Source organism: Brassica napus, chromosome C4, assembly GCF_020379485.1.
Source record: "Brassica napus cultivar Da-Ae chromosome C4, Da-Ae, whole genome shotgun sequence".
In the NCBI taxonomy this organism is placed as follows: domain Eukaryota; kingdom Viridiplantae; phylum Streptophyta; class Magnoliopsida; order Brassicales; family Brassicaceae; genus Brassica; species Brassica napus.
In genome coordinates, this window is record NC_063447.1 from 47,983,944 (window position 1) to 48,001,979 (window position 18,036).

The 18,036-nt window shown below is 33.4% G+C and overlaps 2 protein-coding genes and 1 pseudogene across 2 annotated transcripts; 1 reads left to right on the top strand and 2 right to left on the bottom strand.

The window, feature by feature from the left end:
* Window positions 1–8,087: 8,087 nt before the first annotated feature.
* LOC106429373 lies at window positions 8,088–10,171 on the bottom strand (annotated as a pseudogene).
* Window positions 10,172–11,289: 1,118 nt separating this feature from the next.
* LOC106429386 (F-box protein At2g21930-like) lies at window positions 11,290–13,299 on the bottom strand. Its single transcript, XM_013870137.3, has one exon. The coding sequence runs from the start codon at window positions 12,722–12,724 to the stop codon at window positions 11,441–11,443; it is 1,284 nt and encodes a 427-aa protein (XP_013725591.2). The 5' UTR covers window positions 12,725–13,299; the 3' UTR covers window positions 11,290–11,440.
* Window positions 13,300–15,063: 1,764 nt separating this feature from the next.
* LOC125586316 (golgin subfamily B member 1-like) lies at window positions 15,064–16,441 on the top strand (the record flags this gene model as incomplete). The annotated part of the gene is made up of 4 exons (XM_048756314.1): window positions 15,064–15,602; window positions 15,685–15,805; window positions 15,901–16,068; window positions 16,151–16,441. Coding segments are annotated over 4 exons (888 nt in total), but the record flags the coding sequence as incomplete, so codon positions are not given.
* Between the last annotated feature and the right edge of the window lie 1,595 nt (window positions 16,442–18,036).

Consider the following 18,036-nt stretch of genomic DNA (forward strand, 5'->3'; position numbering starts at 1 on the left):
AAGGTATTCCAAACTCGGGTCAAGTAATGTGGTAGCCACTCCACTCTGTAGCACTAAGTGCGTTCTTTCCGAGGGCGACCGGATCAGCCGATAGGATTTATCAAAAAAAATATCTATATATATATATATATATAAATATGTTGGTATCTCTCCTGCTTTGCCAAGTGGAAAGTCGTTCGCTGCAGAGGCGACACGTGTCCGTCACAACATTATTTGGACTTCAGACTTATAAATTTTGGGCCTTATACTACTCTAATTTTTCAAGTCCGGTAACCCACAAAGTCCGCCTCTGAACCAGCAGCCGTAATCAATTATATATAGATAGATAACAAAAAAAATCCACGTCATCGTAAACTACTTTACCAATTAAATTATTTGTCGGTCTCTTTAGGCTCTATTATTTATGACTCTAAACTTTGATTTGAGTATATACAATAATATTATTCTTACTATAGTCAACTAGCAAATGAAAAATAGATTTGATTCATCCGCCAATTTATTTTTCTAAGTTAATATATGGTCAATAATTGTATCTCAATTTTAATTTATAAATAAATAGAATGACGAGAGGTTTGAGATCAAACATTAAAATCGATGTGCCGTTAACCAGTACTACAAAGCTCTGCACACATGAAATTAGCCATGTGTTTACCTGTAACTGAAGAATCGAACCTTACCAAATAAAAAACTAAATCGAAACTAAATCAAATTTCATAAATCATGTATATTTCTTTATATCATGTATTCTATATTTTTCTGAAACTAAAATATCAAAAACAAACGAGAACCGAACCAAAATCAATAAGGGTATGAATGGTGACCAAGGAACGACGAGGAACAAATGCATTCCCTAACATTCCTTAAAAAAATCACCATTCATAAGGAATAATTTTTCCTTTTCATTCCCTACCATTCCTTTTTTTTTAGAGAAATAAAGAACAAATTAATTCCTTGTTAAATATGGGATGAAACAACCATTCCTTTTCATTCCTGCAATTTTGTTTCTCTACGTTCCTTTTCTATTCGTTCCTCTTGTTTCTAGAATGGTCACCAGTCAGACCCTAAGTATCTCATTTGAAATATAATTTACAAATCTAAAATATTAAATAAACTTATTTTTACAGTAACAAATATCATAAACTTATTATTTATAAACTGAACTATCCAAAATGAATTATATGAATACCATTTCCCTAAATTATTTAAAATTATATAAGCTACCTGATAATTTATCCAAAAAACTTAAATCACCTGTTTTTTTCCTGGCAAAAAACAATTTATCAATAAAATTTACTCAAATTAACCAAAATAATCTGAAACGTCCGTAACCGAAAGAGACCCGATTTTGTTTTTGATATTAGTTGGTTCCCCACTTTGTTGTCCAAACTGAACAAAATAACAAAATATCTGAACGAGAATTGAATCAAATTTTATAAATAACCGAACATATCTTATATCTGTAGAATTAAAAAATAAACCAAAACAATTCCAAAAAAAAAAAATTATAAAAAAGTTTGAATTTTAAAAAAGTATAATTCGAAAACATAAAAAAATCTGTTTTTTATTTAAATAATTATTTGTTATATATATATATATCAAGAACAAGAGTATAAGAGTCTTCTGCCACTTATTGAAAATATATTTTTTAAAATGTCTCTTTAGTGATCGTAAAGATCAATAATGGTATCATGAATGTGGTAAACATGAAATTTCACCTATTATCTATTTAAAGTTAATATTTTCTTTAATTATGTCAAATTGAACTAAGAATAATAAGAAGATATATATATATATATATATTATCATATTATTTTGAATTTTTTTTTTTGCTAATTTTGTATTCTCTGAAAAAATAGAATAGTGACGGATATTGTCATTTTAATTCCAAACCAAAAATGTGTATTAAAAATAAATGCACTCGCACCGGTTGAAATTCGTCAGTCTTTAACAAGTTTAAAAATATTAAAAACTGAAAAAGAAGAAAGAGAAAGGATAAAAAAAGAGAGAGCAAGAGTGGTACCTGTGGAAAGAGCTTTCATACATTTCTAAAGAATCGGTGAATACATGTGGTATCATTTTATAGGTTTTTTTATTTTAATTTTTAAAATTATTAATAACTAAATTATGTACAAAAATAATAATAAAAATATTAGTGAGGTACTCTACTTGCTATTTTACCACTAATGATGTCTTAACAATGTGATCTCAGAATTCTATTCATTATTGTTTCTTATAATATAGTTTTCAATCCACCATGATTTTTAAATGCTTCATAAAATTAATATAAATTTATATAAAACAGTTTTTATTATTAACTTCCCGTACGTAGGACGGGCCGATCCTAGTATATATATATTGAAATCATCGATGAATATTTGCTAAAATGCTTCCTTAAAAACATAAAATTAAAGAATTGAAACCAAAATAAATGTTAAGAGAAAATAGAGACTCCATGAGATACCTCGTGATCTTCTACCTAATCACAACTTGCTAAATTTATGTTTTTCTATCGTGTATAAGAAATAACATGAGAAAACATATTTGTAGTACGTAGATGTTATAGGAACATACAAATACTAATTAACATGATAAACCATATTCGTAGTACGAAGATGTTATATGAACATACAAGTTATTCATAGGGAGTTTTTTCTTTTTACTTCATAAGGAGTTAGATAACCTTTTTTTTTAATTTGGGTCATTAGTCCGCAGTGCCGTCTTAACCAATATAATAGTTCCGAACGAAACACGGAATATAGACCATTTTATAAATATTCTCTATACTTTTTCTTCACTGCATATCTTATAACTTGAGCTCTAAGAACATCTTCAATCCAATACTCCATTTTTTGCACTATAATGATACAACACCAAAACGGAGTTAGATTTTAGTCCAATGTATTACTCCATTTTTTACACCAAAAAGAATATTTTAGAATGATCCTATTTTTTTTTGTCATCAATGATCCTATTTTTATTTAATTAATAATTGTTACTAATACTTTCTACTTATGAAAATTATCAATTAACTCTAACTATCTATATTTACAGAACTTACATAAAAAATAATTCATTTAAATTAAACATTTATTATTAAAAACTACAATAATATATATAAGATATCATATTTTGGTTCAATATTGAGCATTGGAATATTTTTCACAAATGGTAAATTGGTGAATTTCATAGTGAATAATGGGCTTCTTTATCTTTGATTTACCTAAATTGAAGAAGAAAATTTTAAAATCGATCATTTTCATCGTTTGGACGATACTTCGGTGATCTTAGCGGTTCCAAAAATGATTTACTCGATTATTAAATTACTTATTTTATGATTTTTTTTAATTTTTTTATGTTTAGTTTTGATATTTTATTAGTTTATGCATCTTTATGTAAAATTATTAATTAATCTCTTATGGAAATCATATTTTTATGTTATTGTACTATTTTTAAATATTTAAGTATGAAATAAAAAAATTCAAGATTTAAAAGATCATTCTCTAATTAAAAAGGTTTCAATAGAGTAACCCTAGTCATTACTCATTTTGGAGTTGAAAATAGAGTGGGGTTGGAATATATTTTATTCAAATATGATGTTTGGAGTAGAAAATAGAATATGATTGGAGATGATCTAAGACCTTAAATAAATAGAAAAAAATATATCAAAACTAATGGTGAAATTACAAATTTTTTTTTATTTTATTTTTTAATAAATAAATTAAATTTACTTAATTATAGACCTTTTTAATAATTTAACAAATTAAAATAGACCTTTAAAACAACACAAAAATATTTATAGATCCATGGATCCATGACAAATGTCCACGTTGCCATGGGTAAGAGCTCGTCCGTAAATCCAACTAATCCCGAAGGCCATAAAACAAACTATGTAAAATATTCAAGTTATACGCTGTTTCAAATTCGCCGTACCATCCAACCATGTCCATGTGAACTGAGTTGGATAACTTTCTTTAGAATCTAGTTATACAAATAGTATATTTTCGGCTACATATGAGACAGTTTATGTAAATTTATTGAAAATAGTTGACAATCAGATGGATTGATCGTCATTCTAAGTATATCAATAACTTTTTTTACAATTTTTTTTTAAAATTTAAAATTTATGTTTAGGAAATAATTTAAATATCCCTGTTGGTACTTTAGCTAAAGAGTGCGAGCAGGAGACGACATATCTTTTTGTATGATTTCAATATATGCGTCTATTAATTATTTTCTACAGTACCAACATTTTTTAGTTTAGTATATAAACCAACTGACAAAAATTGTTTGATTATTTATAAGGGAAACTAGTATGACAATACCTAAAACTGTGAAGACGAGTCTAATGTGTTTAGAACTTTTATATACTGTAAATTATTGGTACCGTTTTGTTTTATTCGCATAGTAATATAAGCATCCTTTTTTAAAAGCTGTGATATTTGTCGCTAATCCATCTAGAAATTATTAAATTAAGTTATAGGATGATGACTTTCGTGGCAATGCAGAAAAGGAGAGAGCTGTTAGCCCTAGGTGACAGCAACAAGAGTGAATTTTTCGTTTTGGGCGGTACTATTTATGAAAAAAAGGTCATAAAATATTAAATATAAAATTGAGATAATATAGAAGAAATAATTAAGATCTGATAGTATAGTTAGACCGGAGACTTATTATCCAGATTTGATCAAAGATCCATTTTGGATCAGTAGGATCATAGAATATTTGGGGTACTCGAATCCTAATAGTTAAATCTTAGATCCGTCAACCAAATTTGGATATTTTAATTTTTAGGTCTATATATCTGGATCTGTATTTTTAAAATATATTATTTTAAAATTTTTATTTGATATATCAATATTTATACATAAAATGATTTTATAATATTATATTTTAATTTTTATAATATTATATACATTTATATTTATAAATTTTGCATCTGTATTTAATTTATGTATTATTTTAAAACTCTAATATATTTTTGTTTAAATAATTATTTTTACGGATCCGAATGCGGATCTAAATATCTGCAGATAATACTCCCTCTGTTTTTAAAAGATGCATATTCTAGATTTTTCACATATATTAAGAAAACTCATTAAATATGCATTGTTTTTTGTGAATAACAATTTTTTGTAACTTTTAGCCAATAGAAATTCAATAAACACCATTAATTTTTTTGAAACTTACAATTTTTCATAAAATCATACATTGAAAAAGTAAAAAATGTATCTTTTTGAAACAATTTTTTTTTCCAGAACATACATCTTTTAGGAACGGAGAGAGTATAATATATAGACGAATATCAAAATTCGCATATTCCGAGACCACATGTCCAAATTTGGATACTGAATCCACGGATAGGCACCCTAAATTTCTCCGATGTTTACATCCGTCCGGGTAACTAAAATCAGTATCCAATCAAAATGGCGTGTACAATACAATGAAACTTACTTAAACAAGAAGAGGAGTACTTTGGCAAAAGAAAAAAAAAACGAGTCAAGGCAGCTTAGCACGTTAACCGACAAATGCTGATATGGAGAGAATGTGTTTCCACATAATACGACATCGTATTAACTCCAGAAAAAGACTGTCGTCACCGAGAGAAAGAGAACCATCCTCGTGCTTATCCATAAAAAGAAGAACCAAATATCTGCATAATTGCCACGTCAGCTGAGAAAGATCACCTGCAAGCACAATGATTTCTATGTCGGTGGTTCGGACTCTTTTTCCTTGGTGGTAGTCGATAGATCTATCTGCTGTTTCACCATCTTTGTTTAAACGATGTTAATAGATGTGTTGAGTTTGTGTATATTATATAGTCGTGTCTTATAATGAAATGCATTAGGTTTAGTCCTTGATTGTCGGCAGTGGCGGATCTAAAAATAACATATATCTGAGGCAAAACTAAAAACACCGTTATCACATTTACAAATTTAACTTTTTAACATGGATATTTTCAAAAAAAATTTAACATGTATAATACAACACTTCAAGGTCAGCTACTAATGTTTAGATTAACAACTCCAAATTATAAGTTTCTGATGTTTTCCTCTTTGATTTCGATTAACCTTTGTTTGGTAGGTACCAAAAGAAAAAAGAGATGCTGGCGACAATGTTGGGACCATTTTATTGCTTCAAGTCATTGCTTGATGGAGTTGAGCACATTGCAATGGTCAAAATAATTAAAATAAAACCCTAATTTAAACTCATCCTTTTGTTTTCTCGATTCATCAAAAGTCTCTTATACTAACTCTGAATCAAACAAACGGGGTGAAATCATTGATAAATTGAGGTATATTTGTTTACGTGGTCCTGAAGCGAAAGGCACTGACCTAAAAAAACAGAGCAGATACTAGATGAAATTCATGTCTCACACATCACATTAAGAAAGATGAATATCTTTTTCAACAAAATTAAAAATAAAAATGTGATTTATAAAAAACAAAATTAAAAATAAAAATGTGATTTATAAAAAAAAAATACTAGCTAATATTTGTGGTAAAATATATGATCTAATAACTTAAAACACCATACTATTTATTCAATATTCAATCTTAAACAAATATAATATACATTATTAAGTATTAACTATGGAAAGGATGATCCCATAAAATTGTTGAATTTGGTGACGGACGAATCTAGTGCGGTCGCACCGGTTCTCCTCTGTAGTAAGCCGGCTCTAACTGCAGCTTGAGGAGCCTAAGTCGTCACTGATGGATGTTCTGTTTAAACCCATCAAATTTCTTATCAAATTTCTTGTAAGCAGTACTTTACATTTTACGCAATCAAAATAGCAAAATTTATGTTTAGAAGAGTGACTTAATTAGTGTTCTAATTTGATATGTGAGTTATTGCAGTTGTTGACTTTGAACTATAATTTTTTTTTCTTACGAGATTTGTCCAAGTTAGGTATCTTTATATATAAAGTAGACTTTTTCTCTTCTTCCGACAAGTGGCAGGGGGGTTTGCTGCCACGTGTCATCTTTTTGTCTTTTTACATTTTAGATCCTTCTTCTTTTAGATTATTGCAATTTGGTATTTTCTAATTATACATTATCTAATCCTTCTCACACTAACCATCATCATTTGAATTTTGCTAATATATTTTAATCTATTTTATTGTTCAAAAAATTGCAAAACGAATAAAGAAATAAGTAAAAAATATAAATGTACTTTTAATATTTAATTTATTTGCAGCTAAAAATAACATAAACTTTCGTTATTTTATTATTTTTTACTATTTTCTATTATTTCATTTACAACTATCTATTTATCTTAATATTAACCAAACTAAAGCAGAACACATAATTTAAACATAAAACCACCATAATCCCAGAGAAAAAAAAAGCCAAAGAAACACTAACTCAATAAAGGTCCAGAGCTCAAAGGCGATCAAGAACGAAAACTAACTTACCCCACTTTATCATAGAGTATCTTGGCCAGAACAATCAAAAGTAGGTAAAATGTAGAAATATAATCTTCAGATAAAGCAATCCCTCGAACACAAATGAGCGTGATCAAGGACCAATGCAAAGAACCAAGAAAGCGGATTAGAGTAAGAATAATCAACAGAAGGCCAAAATCACCACGAAGCAGGAAGAGACATACATAACAAACGATAAGCACAACCACCAGCTAAGAGGTAAGAAGCATCTCACAAACTAAACAAGCACAAACAAGACGCATATGCCGGGGAAGAACCACAAAATTCTGGATAGAAGGGACCAAAGCTCCAAGAGTCTAATATCACACATTTATACTAAGGGAAGAAGAGAACAACATGAGTGAGGGAGAAATGAAGCCAACCCCCGAGAAACATGAGTCCAGACTTGAGACCAGAAACAATCTTCCAAATCTACAGAGCATACTCGGAGGAGAACACTATCCAAACCTAGAGTGGCAAACATGGCGAAAGAGAGAGAGAGTCACAGAGACGCAAGCAGGGTTGAAAGCTGCAACGAGATGAAAGAACATAGCTGGAAGGGTAGACAAAACGAAATCATCAAATCGTGGAGCCGTCCTCGAGCTATAGAAGTCAGATCACCAAAAACCATATCTTGAAAACCAAGACGAGGGGGGAGTAACAATGGTAAGCCAACGACGAGGAAAACAACTTCAAAGACGACTAAACTCTGACCCAACCCAAAGAGATGCAGTTCCTAACATCAGCTAAAATCTAAGGAAGAAGAGGAGCATCCAATATTGCATGGAGTAGCCTAAAATGATGCGAGAAACAACCGCACAACTGGGAACTCCTAAACCCGATCTACAATAAATACCAGAAATCTCAAGGTGAAGAAGGCGATAAAGAACAAGAGCATGAGGTGAGTCTTTTTTGGTGATGATGAGAAACACCGCATACCAGAAACGTAAAGAAAATACATAGATATTGAAGGCTCAATGTAAAAATATGGGAAAAAAACGAAAACATCTTGAAAGTTATAATGTTCAAAAATATAAAAAAAATTAAAAGAAAATTTTGACGCTGAAACCGTAAATCTTAGAATCAATAAATGCATAAATGCAAAGTTATTGAAATTCAATATATTTTTATATTAGAGGCTCACTTCACTGCTAACAAATACTATACAGACAAAACACATTATTAAAAAAACAAAGACAAAATATATTAACATATCACTATTACTACTACATAACACAATAAAAACACCAAATAACATTCTTAACAAATAAAAGTGATCACATAATTACATTATCCAAAAAATCATACTTTTAACAACAATAAAACAATATTCTGCGCGAAGCGCGGACACCCCCCTAGTTTAAAATAAAGGAGGTCGAGAAAAGAACAGTATTGCTCCAATTAGCACATGATAACAAGAACTAGAAACTAAGCCAACGGAGTGATAAAGCTCAACCAAATTTCATCATCATCAACATCTAAAATACACATATCATCTAGTTTGTTAATGCTCTCAAACGTATCTTGTTGTAATTGAGCTTCAGATGGTGTTGGTGTGCTTGTGGGTTTGGTTTACGCTTCTGTTCTGGTGGGCTTATAGATGCTGCAGCATCATATGGTTTCTTCATCATAATATTAAACTTATCATCATCTATGTGGTCTATGAAGACGTAAACTCTATTGTTATTAACCTCAAAGGCTTCATGGTTACTTTGGATTTCAACATATCTAAGACTGCTCCTTTCAAGATTGAAGTAGAAAACATAAAAAGGTTTAGATGTTTAGTCCCCTGACAAAACAATCTCACCATCAGTCACTCCAACAATGATAATACTGAAGGGATCAACGATTATATCTTCAGGAAAAGTGTAGACATGTTCAGACCATTCTTCTTTCTCGGTATCCTCTAAAACACGCATACCCAACTCAATTGTACGCTTTCCACCAGTGGAAGCATACTGGCGCCGGCGCCGCCTATGGATCCCACATAATTTACCCTTACAGTTTATCAATTTAAAAACAATCCAACCATCAAAGCATCTTGCACTGATTAGCTTGAATTTGTCAGATCAAACATCAAAGCTAACTATCCTCCCATTAAAGCTTAAGTAATACAAAACCCCATTGATGCATATCCCTCGAGACGTTTTAGGTGTATGGCCAAAGGGCTCGTGGATCTCCCACCACGTCAGTTCTCCAGTTCCTAATGTCAGAATCTTACAATAATAATAATCATCATCCATCTACAATACCTTGAATTGCTTGTCAATCGGATCAAACCCTAAAAAGTTATACGAGTCTTCTTCGCCCATTGTCAGTATAGGTAACTTCACACGCTGTCCTGTGCTAGGGCAGCATCTTACATGCACCGTTTCCTTAACCGAGTACGTGATTGGCGGTATTTGACGGAAACAAATCAAAACCAGAGGCATAACCACAAAACACTAGCTGCTTTCTATCAGTGAGACTCATAGTGGCTACTACAACAGATGACTTGTCATATGAATTCTTACGCTGATCACTGGATGATGAGAATAAGATAAAGCCATTGTTTAGTTCGACTGCGAATAAAAGATGTGGACGAGCCGAGGATCTGATCTGGAACAACCCAGTGAAATATGGACTGCAAAACATGGAACCCCATAGCTTGGACACGCAACGAAACCTTGCGATTGACTTTATAGGCAATCTCGAGAGTATCTCTAGTTTGAGATCGGTTGGGATGGAATGGGAAGTTTCTTTTCCATTCATGATTGTATGAATTTGAGAAGGAGCATATATAAGCTCACAAACGAGATTCATAATCCTAAAAAGATTATTATGAGCTTATGAATCTCGTTTGTGAGATTCATAATGAGATTCATAAGCTCACAAACGAGATTCATTGTTTCTTTTCCTATTTATAAGCTCACAAACGAGATTCATAATCGTAAAAAGAAAAAGAAAGTAAAACTAAAAAGAAATCTCATGTAAATGAGGAAAACACTATATAAATCATAATCCTAAATGGAGTTTTTTTCTTAATTATTACATGATAGCCAACCAAACTGATTTAGATTTCGTTTCCATTGGACCCGCATATTTTCACAACGAGAAGCTTGTTATATTAGCCAACTTTATATTTTGCTCTGAATTATTTAGTTTTGTTTTCTGCTAAACACAAAAGAGAGAAGAGAACTGCTGAAACATACAGTTTCCCCACAGATAGGTTAAGCTAATTACATTGGGTGTTAGTCGGGTGATAAATAGGATACCTCTTCTTTATTTAGACGATCGTAAGTCGCAAGCATAGTGAGTTCTATGTCGGTGGTTCGGTCTCTTTTACCTGGGCGGTAATCTATTAGATTTCTCTGCTGCTTCACCGTCTTTGTTTAGAGTCTTTAGACTATTGAAATAGATGTGTGTGAGTTTGTGTATATTATATAGTCGTGTCTTATAATGAGATGCATTAGGTTTAGGCCTTGGTGAGCATGTGTGTCTGCAGATGCTGGTATCCGAGGCAAAACTAAAGAACACTGTTACTACATTTACAAAATTAACTTTTTAACAGCGACATTTTCAAAATTTTGTATCAGGTATAATACAACACTTCAAAGTCAGCTACTAATGTTTAGATTAACCAACTCTCAATTATAAGTTTCTGATGTTTTCCTCTTTGATTTCGATTAAACTTTGTTCGGTAGGTACCAAAAGAAAATAGAGATGCTGGTCGAGTTTACTACAATGGCGCCTATACAGTCAATGTTGGGACCAATATTTTATTGCTTCAAGTCATTGCTTGATGGAGTTGAGCACATTGAAACTCATCCTTTTGTTTTTTCGATTCATCAAAAGTCTCTTATACTATCTTTGAATCAAACAAACGGGTGTATTTGTCTCCTGAAGCATAAGACACTGACCTAAAAAAAACAGAGCAGATACTAGATGAAATCCATGTCACACACATCACATTAACGAAGATGAATATCTTTTTTCAACCAAGAAAAACACCGATAAAGCAAATGATTGTCAGGAGCACTCTTAGAGAAACAAGAGATTCTCAACATGACCAGGGAAGATAGAAATTGTACGACGATCCGAGTCATCATCCCAAAACTGAAGCTTCTTATCTGCGATCCCTTCAATGTCGACTCTTCTCATGCTATTTTTGTTAGGATCATAATACATAACATAAAACGTTGGTGCGCGCAAAGTTTCTGGTGCCAAAACAAACTCGCCTGAATCATCAATGGCACAGAATACTTGAAACAAGGTATCCCTGGAAGCTAATCTAGGCAAAACGAAATTCTTATTGGACCATTCATGTCTTGCAGCATCCTCTAAAACCCACAACTCGATATAGCCAGAGTAACCACAACCAAATCCACCATATCCAGTGAACATGAGAGCAAGCTTCCGATTGTATCTTGTCATTCTTGTAAACCTTGTTGCTCTTTCTGATGGTACTTTGATAATACCAAATTTTTCAGACCTAACATCAAAGCTCATGACTACATGATCTTTACGAAGGAGACGAGTACTTGTGTCCAAATAACCTCCATAGAATAAAACACCATCTATACATATATGAGGTGATTCAGGAGAGTGAGGAGGAGGACAATCTTCAATCATCCTCCACGAACTCCCGTTTCCCAATGTCAAAACTTGAATCTTGTGGGCTAAGCCTCGTCCCCTACGAGCGTGCATGCCTCTACTCATACACAACATTTTGTAGTCACCACCGATGGGATCATAACCCAAGTAGTGGTACATTCGTAGCCTGTGAGCATCTATAATGGGCAAAGCAATGGACCGTCTAGTGCTAGGGTTGTACACCATGAGCTTAGAAGGAGGTCCATAGCAAATCAAACCGTGGACAGATGGAGTAATAGCTGTGTAAGGTTGAGAATGGCATTTCATATGGTAACTTGCTACACAAGATAATGATGATTCATCTCTATCTTGGTGTTGACTCGATGAGAAGAAGAAATGTTTACTGTGACGCCTGCTCTTGAATGCGAAGATGAGGCTTTGTGGATGAGTTGAAGACTTGATCAAGTAGAATTTCACGAAATCGCGGTTGCGAATGATGCATCCCCAGGGCTTTGATACGCAAAGAAACCATGCTAGGGTTTTAACAGGTAGATCTTTGAGTATCTCTGGGATGAGATCAAGCGGAATCGAACCTACTCCGCTTGTTCTTACATCATCGGACATGTTATTATTTTTTGCAAGCTTCGACTTCTGTCTTTCCATGGCAGAAAACAGGGTAAACGGCCAAAAGTCAGCTTTCTTTCTTTTTCCTTTTTTTTTTCTTTTTTTCATTTTGATCAAAAGTCAGCATTCTTTTTGTCATGACAGTTAGAAGAAGATTCGTGGCTACTGTCAAGGGCCAAAAGGGCTAAAAATTTGTGGGTTATTGATTTCAAATTTAAACATTTTATTTTTTCATATATACAACACGAAATCGAATCTATTTTACTATATAAAATTTTAATATTTAAAAATTAAAAAAAAAAACAAATTTAAAAAATTTATTGTTAATGTCGGTTTTCTACCACCATTGTTGATGATAAACTTTCACCGCCAATAATAACTTGTCAGACAATATTATTGTCAATGATCATATGTCAGAAACAGAAACAGTCACCGACGAGGTGATATGTAAAAAAATTAAATTTAAATTTTTAATTTAATGTTTTTGGATTGTTTTTGAAATTTGGAATAATTAATTTTAAATTTTAATTTTTTTAATTATATTATTTATTTGTTCACTTCTAATTTATTTATTTTTAAGTTACATTTCCTCCATCAGTTATTTGAACTTACCGCATTATTCAACATCTCTCAAACAAAAAATGTGACAAAATAACTATGAGCTACATAACTATTCAACATATTTCAAACATAGATCATATTTTATTATATCCATCATCCAATTAATGAGTTGAAAAGTATAATTAAAAAGTTACATTGAGAAACTAATTTTAAAATATGAAGCGACACTATTTATGAAAAAAGGTCGCACAATATTTTTTTTTTTTTTGCCATCTGATTTTATTAAGAAGCCGAAGCCCCAACACAAAGCCCATACAAGAAAGAAGATACAAAAGAAACATAAAACAAAGACAAAAGCCCAAACAAAGGGCAAACACAACCACGTGTGAAGAGATCAAAAAGAAACTGAACACGTGTCTGAAACTCACACCACGAGGGACCACACGTCCTTTCACCTCCACCGCTATCGTCATCTCGAGATTCTACGCCGGAGACTGAACGACGATGCACCGGAACCACCAAATCACACCGGCGTCACACCAGGAACACCATCCTCCATCATCTTCTCCGACTTAATAGACACCACCAACCAAACAGAGCGATTAAACACCGGACTCCACCGGGACTTCACCCACAACCACCGAAAAGCCACCTCCAACAACTGTATTGGAGGTTTAGAAAATTCAGCAGCAAGCCACACAGTCTGAGTTTTAGATAGCATCAATCGATTGGAATCGAGATCTCATCCAAAAACTCAAACCTAAACCCGTAATCAATCACTTAGCGCCATCGGCTAACCAAACTTAAGAAACAGAATACACCAATCCAAAGACCATACCCCATGATCTTCTCATCACAACATCAACACCAACCGAGATCAAACTACTACGCCGAATGGTTCCCCCAAAGAAAGCGCGAACCACCAGAATCCAAAGCCGGCTACACAGCATCAAGGGGACTACCGTATACCAGAGTCAAAGCCTACTTGTCAGGAGTTTTCGCCGGCAGGGAACCACCGCGACTCACTCTCTCTCTCAAGGAGTCAAAGCCTACAATAATCACTCATAAACCCCAAAATCATTACTTTAGCAATCAAAAGGCACACATCGGTTTCAAATCCCTAATCTTCACAACTTTTATATTCATCCATCCTCTCCACTCTCCTATTCGTCAAGTTCATCTTTTCACCGAAACCAGATAATCACATCATTCAATGGAAAACAAAATGTTGAAATCAACCGGCAAGATCGCTCAATTGTTGCCGCCGCTGCTATAATTGTTGTCTCTTGAGATTACTCCAAAGATGGTTAGTTCTATCACTTGCTGATCTTTCATTTCCATTTCCTGATTCTTTTGGCTATTGATATATGAATCTCTTTGCTCAATTTTGAGTCTCACAAAGTTTTATGATTTTTCATTTTGTATATTCTGATTTGATTTCTTATGTCATAGCCTAAAGCTGATTCGAACACCTGATTCTAAGGTTTAAATCACATTCACTTAAGCGAAATAGTGTTAATTTTGTGTTTTCATTGATATAATAAGCCAAGTTTTTTTTTCTGCTTGAATGTAATGTCTTTGTTTCTTTCTATGAAACAGGCTCACGAAAAGGATACAGATCTGCTTAACCCACAAACAGAACTTGAGAAGAGGAATAATAATTTATATACTAACGAACAAGTTCGAGCCTTTTATAAATCATCCTGAGGTATAGCATTTTTGTTTAACTTACTTATGTATTTCAATCCAAAGTTGGATCCGTTTATGATGTTGTTCACACTTCTCGGATCAGAAAGACGAAGCACACAACCAAGATTGTTATGGTGTTAAAGAAGAAGACAAAATATAAGTATTAAGAAATCGCGAGCATTTGAAGAAGAAGTTAAATTCTTGAATCCAAATTGGCTGAATCAGGGGACTTTGAAGAAGAAGTTAAATTCTTGAGAGAGGAGTTGTGTATGTCTAAATCCAAGCATTTGTTGTTGTTGCAAGAACTCGAGAGCAAAGAGACAGAGCTACAGTGTTCGTCTCTTTCTGTGGAGAAACTGGAGGAGACCATCTCGTCCTTAACGTTGGAGTCCTTGTGTGAGATAGAAAGCATGAAGCTTGATATATCAGCTTTGGAGCAAGCACTCGTTGATGCGATGAGAATCCAAGAGGAAAGCATCCAAGAGAAAGATCAGTTGAGAGGAGTAATCGAAGAGGTTCAGTTTCAGTCTCGAGAGGCGCAGGAGAAGGCTAAGTCCGTTGAGAAGCTAAACGAAGAGCTGAGGAAGAGAATCGCCGGTTCTGAAAAGAGTATCAAAGAGTTTTTTCAAAGTACTAAAGAACGGTTGGAAAGTGAAAACGAAGAGCAGCCACCTCTAAATGGAGAGTGTTTCTTCGCTGAATTGAGCCATGTGTTTCCATTGTCCAGTGAAGGTCGGTGAGTTCCAGCTTATTACGACTAACTAACTTTTGTGTCCTCCCTGTTACTAACAATGTTGGTTGGTTTTGTGTCTTGACAGTGAATGTTTTGATGCAATTATCAAGAGACTAGAACTTCCCCGGAATGTAACTTTGATTGATAAAATGGAGGGTATGGGGAAACAGATACAGCTGCAGGAAGATCTTGTGAAGCGGCTCAAGGTACATTTGAAAAACTAAGGATTTCTATTTGCTATCTTTTGCCAAAAGGGTTAATCTAAGTAGTTTCGGATGTGATATTTTTGGTGTATGTGCAGGAGGAACTGAAAGAGGAGAAACTGAAGGCGAAGGAAGAAGCGGAAGACCTTACGCAAGAAATGGCTGAACTAAGGTATAAGATGACATGTTTGGTCGATGAAGAACGCAAACGCCGTGTGTGCGTAGAGCAAGCGTCGTTACAGAGAATCGCAGAAGTGGAAACACAGGTATTTACTTATTTTATGATGCTTCCATGAAGGAATCTAACTGTTCTTTTCTTTTTTTTTTAATGCTCTATATTGTTAAAAGATGAAGAGAGAGACGAACAAGCGCTCTTCCACAGATATGCTACCTCTTTCCGTGTTATGAAAACACCATGAGCTTTGATGCATAGCTTTACCTTTACACAATTAACCCATGTTCACATCTCTGAGTCTCATCCATGGATTTTCCGCTGAAATATGCTTGGAAGGTGATGGTTCTTTCATAATTACAAATGGAATCGCAGGATGGTGGGCAGGATCAGAGAGACTTGAAGTGGCTGGAGTGAGATGAACAACCGATGTGAGAGTCAAAACCTTGCTAGGGTTTTAACAGCCATTTCACGAAATCGCGGTTGCGAATGATGCATCCCCCAGGGCTTTGATACGCAAAGAAACCTTGCTAAGGTTTTAACAGGCAGATCTTTGAGTATCTCTGGGATGAGATCAAGCGGAATCGAACCTACTCCGCTTGTTCTTACATCATCGGACATGTTATTATTCTTTGCAAGCTTCGACTTCTGTCTTTCCATGGCAGAAAACAAGGTAAACGGCCAAAAGTCAGCTTTCTTTCTTTTTCCTTTTTTTTTTCTTTTTTTCATTTTGATCAAAAGTCAGCATTCTTTTTGTCATGACAGTTAGAAGAAGATTCGTGGCAACTGTCAAGGGCCAAAAGGGCTAAAAATTTGTGGGTTATTGATTTTAAATTTAAACATTTTATTTTTTCATATATACAACATGAAATCGACTCTATTTTACTATATACAATTTTAATATTTAAAAATAAAAAAAAAACACAAATTTAAAATTTTTATTGTTAATGTCGGTTTTCTACCACCATTGTTGATGATAAACTTTCACCGCCAATAATAACATGTCAGACAATATTATTGTCAATGATCATATGTCAGAAACAGTCACCGACGAGGTGATATGTAAAAAAATTAAATTTAAATTTTTAATTTAATTTTTTTGGATTGTTTTTGAAATTTGGAATAATTAATATAAAATTTAATTTTTTTATTTATATTATTTATTTGTTCATTTCTAATTTATTTATTTTTAAGTTACATTTCCTCTATCAGTTATTTGAACTTACCGCATTATTCAACATCTCTCAAACAAAAAATGTGACAAAATAACTATGAGCTACATAACTATTCAACATATTTCAAACATAGATCATATTTTATTATATCCATCATCCAATTAATGAGTTGAAAAGTATAATTAAAAAGTTGCATTGAGAAACTAATTTTAAAATATGAAGCGGCACTATTTATGAAAAAAGGTCGCACAATATATATATATTTTTTTTTTGCCATCTGATTTTATTGAGAAGCCGAAGCTCCAACACAAAGCCCATACAAGAAAGAAGATACAGAAGAAACATAAAACAAAGACAAAAGCCCAAACAAAGGGCAAACACAACCACGTGTGAAGAGATCAAAAAGAAACGGAACACGTGTCTGAAACTCACACCACGAGGGACCACACGTCCTTTCACCTCCACCGCTATCGTCATCTCGAGATTCTACGCCGGAGACTGAACGACGATGCACCGGAACCACCGAATCACACCGGCGTCACACCAGGAACACCATCCTCCATCATCTTCTCCGACTTAATAGACACCACCAACCAAACAGAGCGATTAAACACCTGACTCCACCGGGACTTCACCCACAACCACCGAAAAGCCACCTCCAACAACTGTATTGGAGGTTTAGAAAATTCAGCAGCAAGCCACACAGTCTGAGTTTTAGAGAGCATCAATCGATTGGAATCGAGATCTCATCCAAAAACTCAAACCTAAACCTGTAATCAATCACTTAGCGCCATCGGCTAACCAAACTTAAGAAACAGAACACACCAATCCAAAGACCATACCCCATGATCTTCTCATCACAACATCAACACCAACCGAGAGCAAAC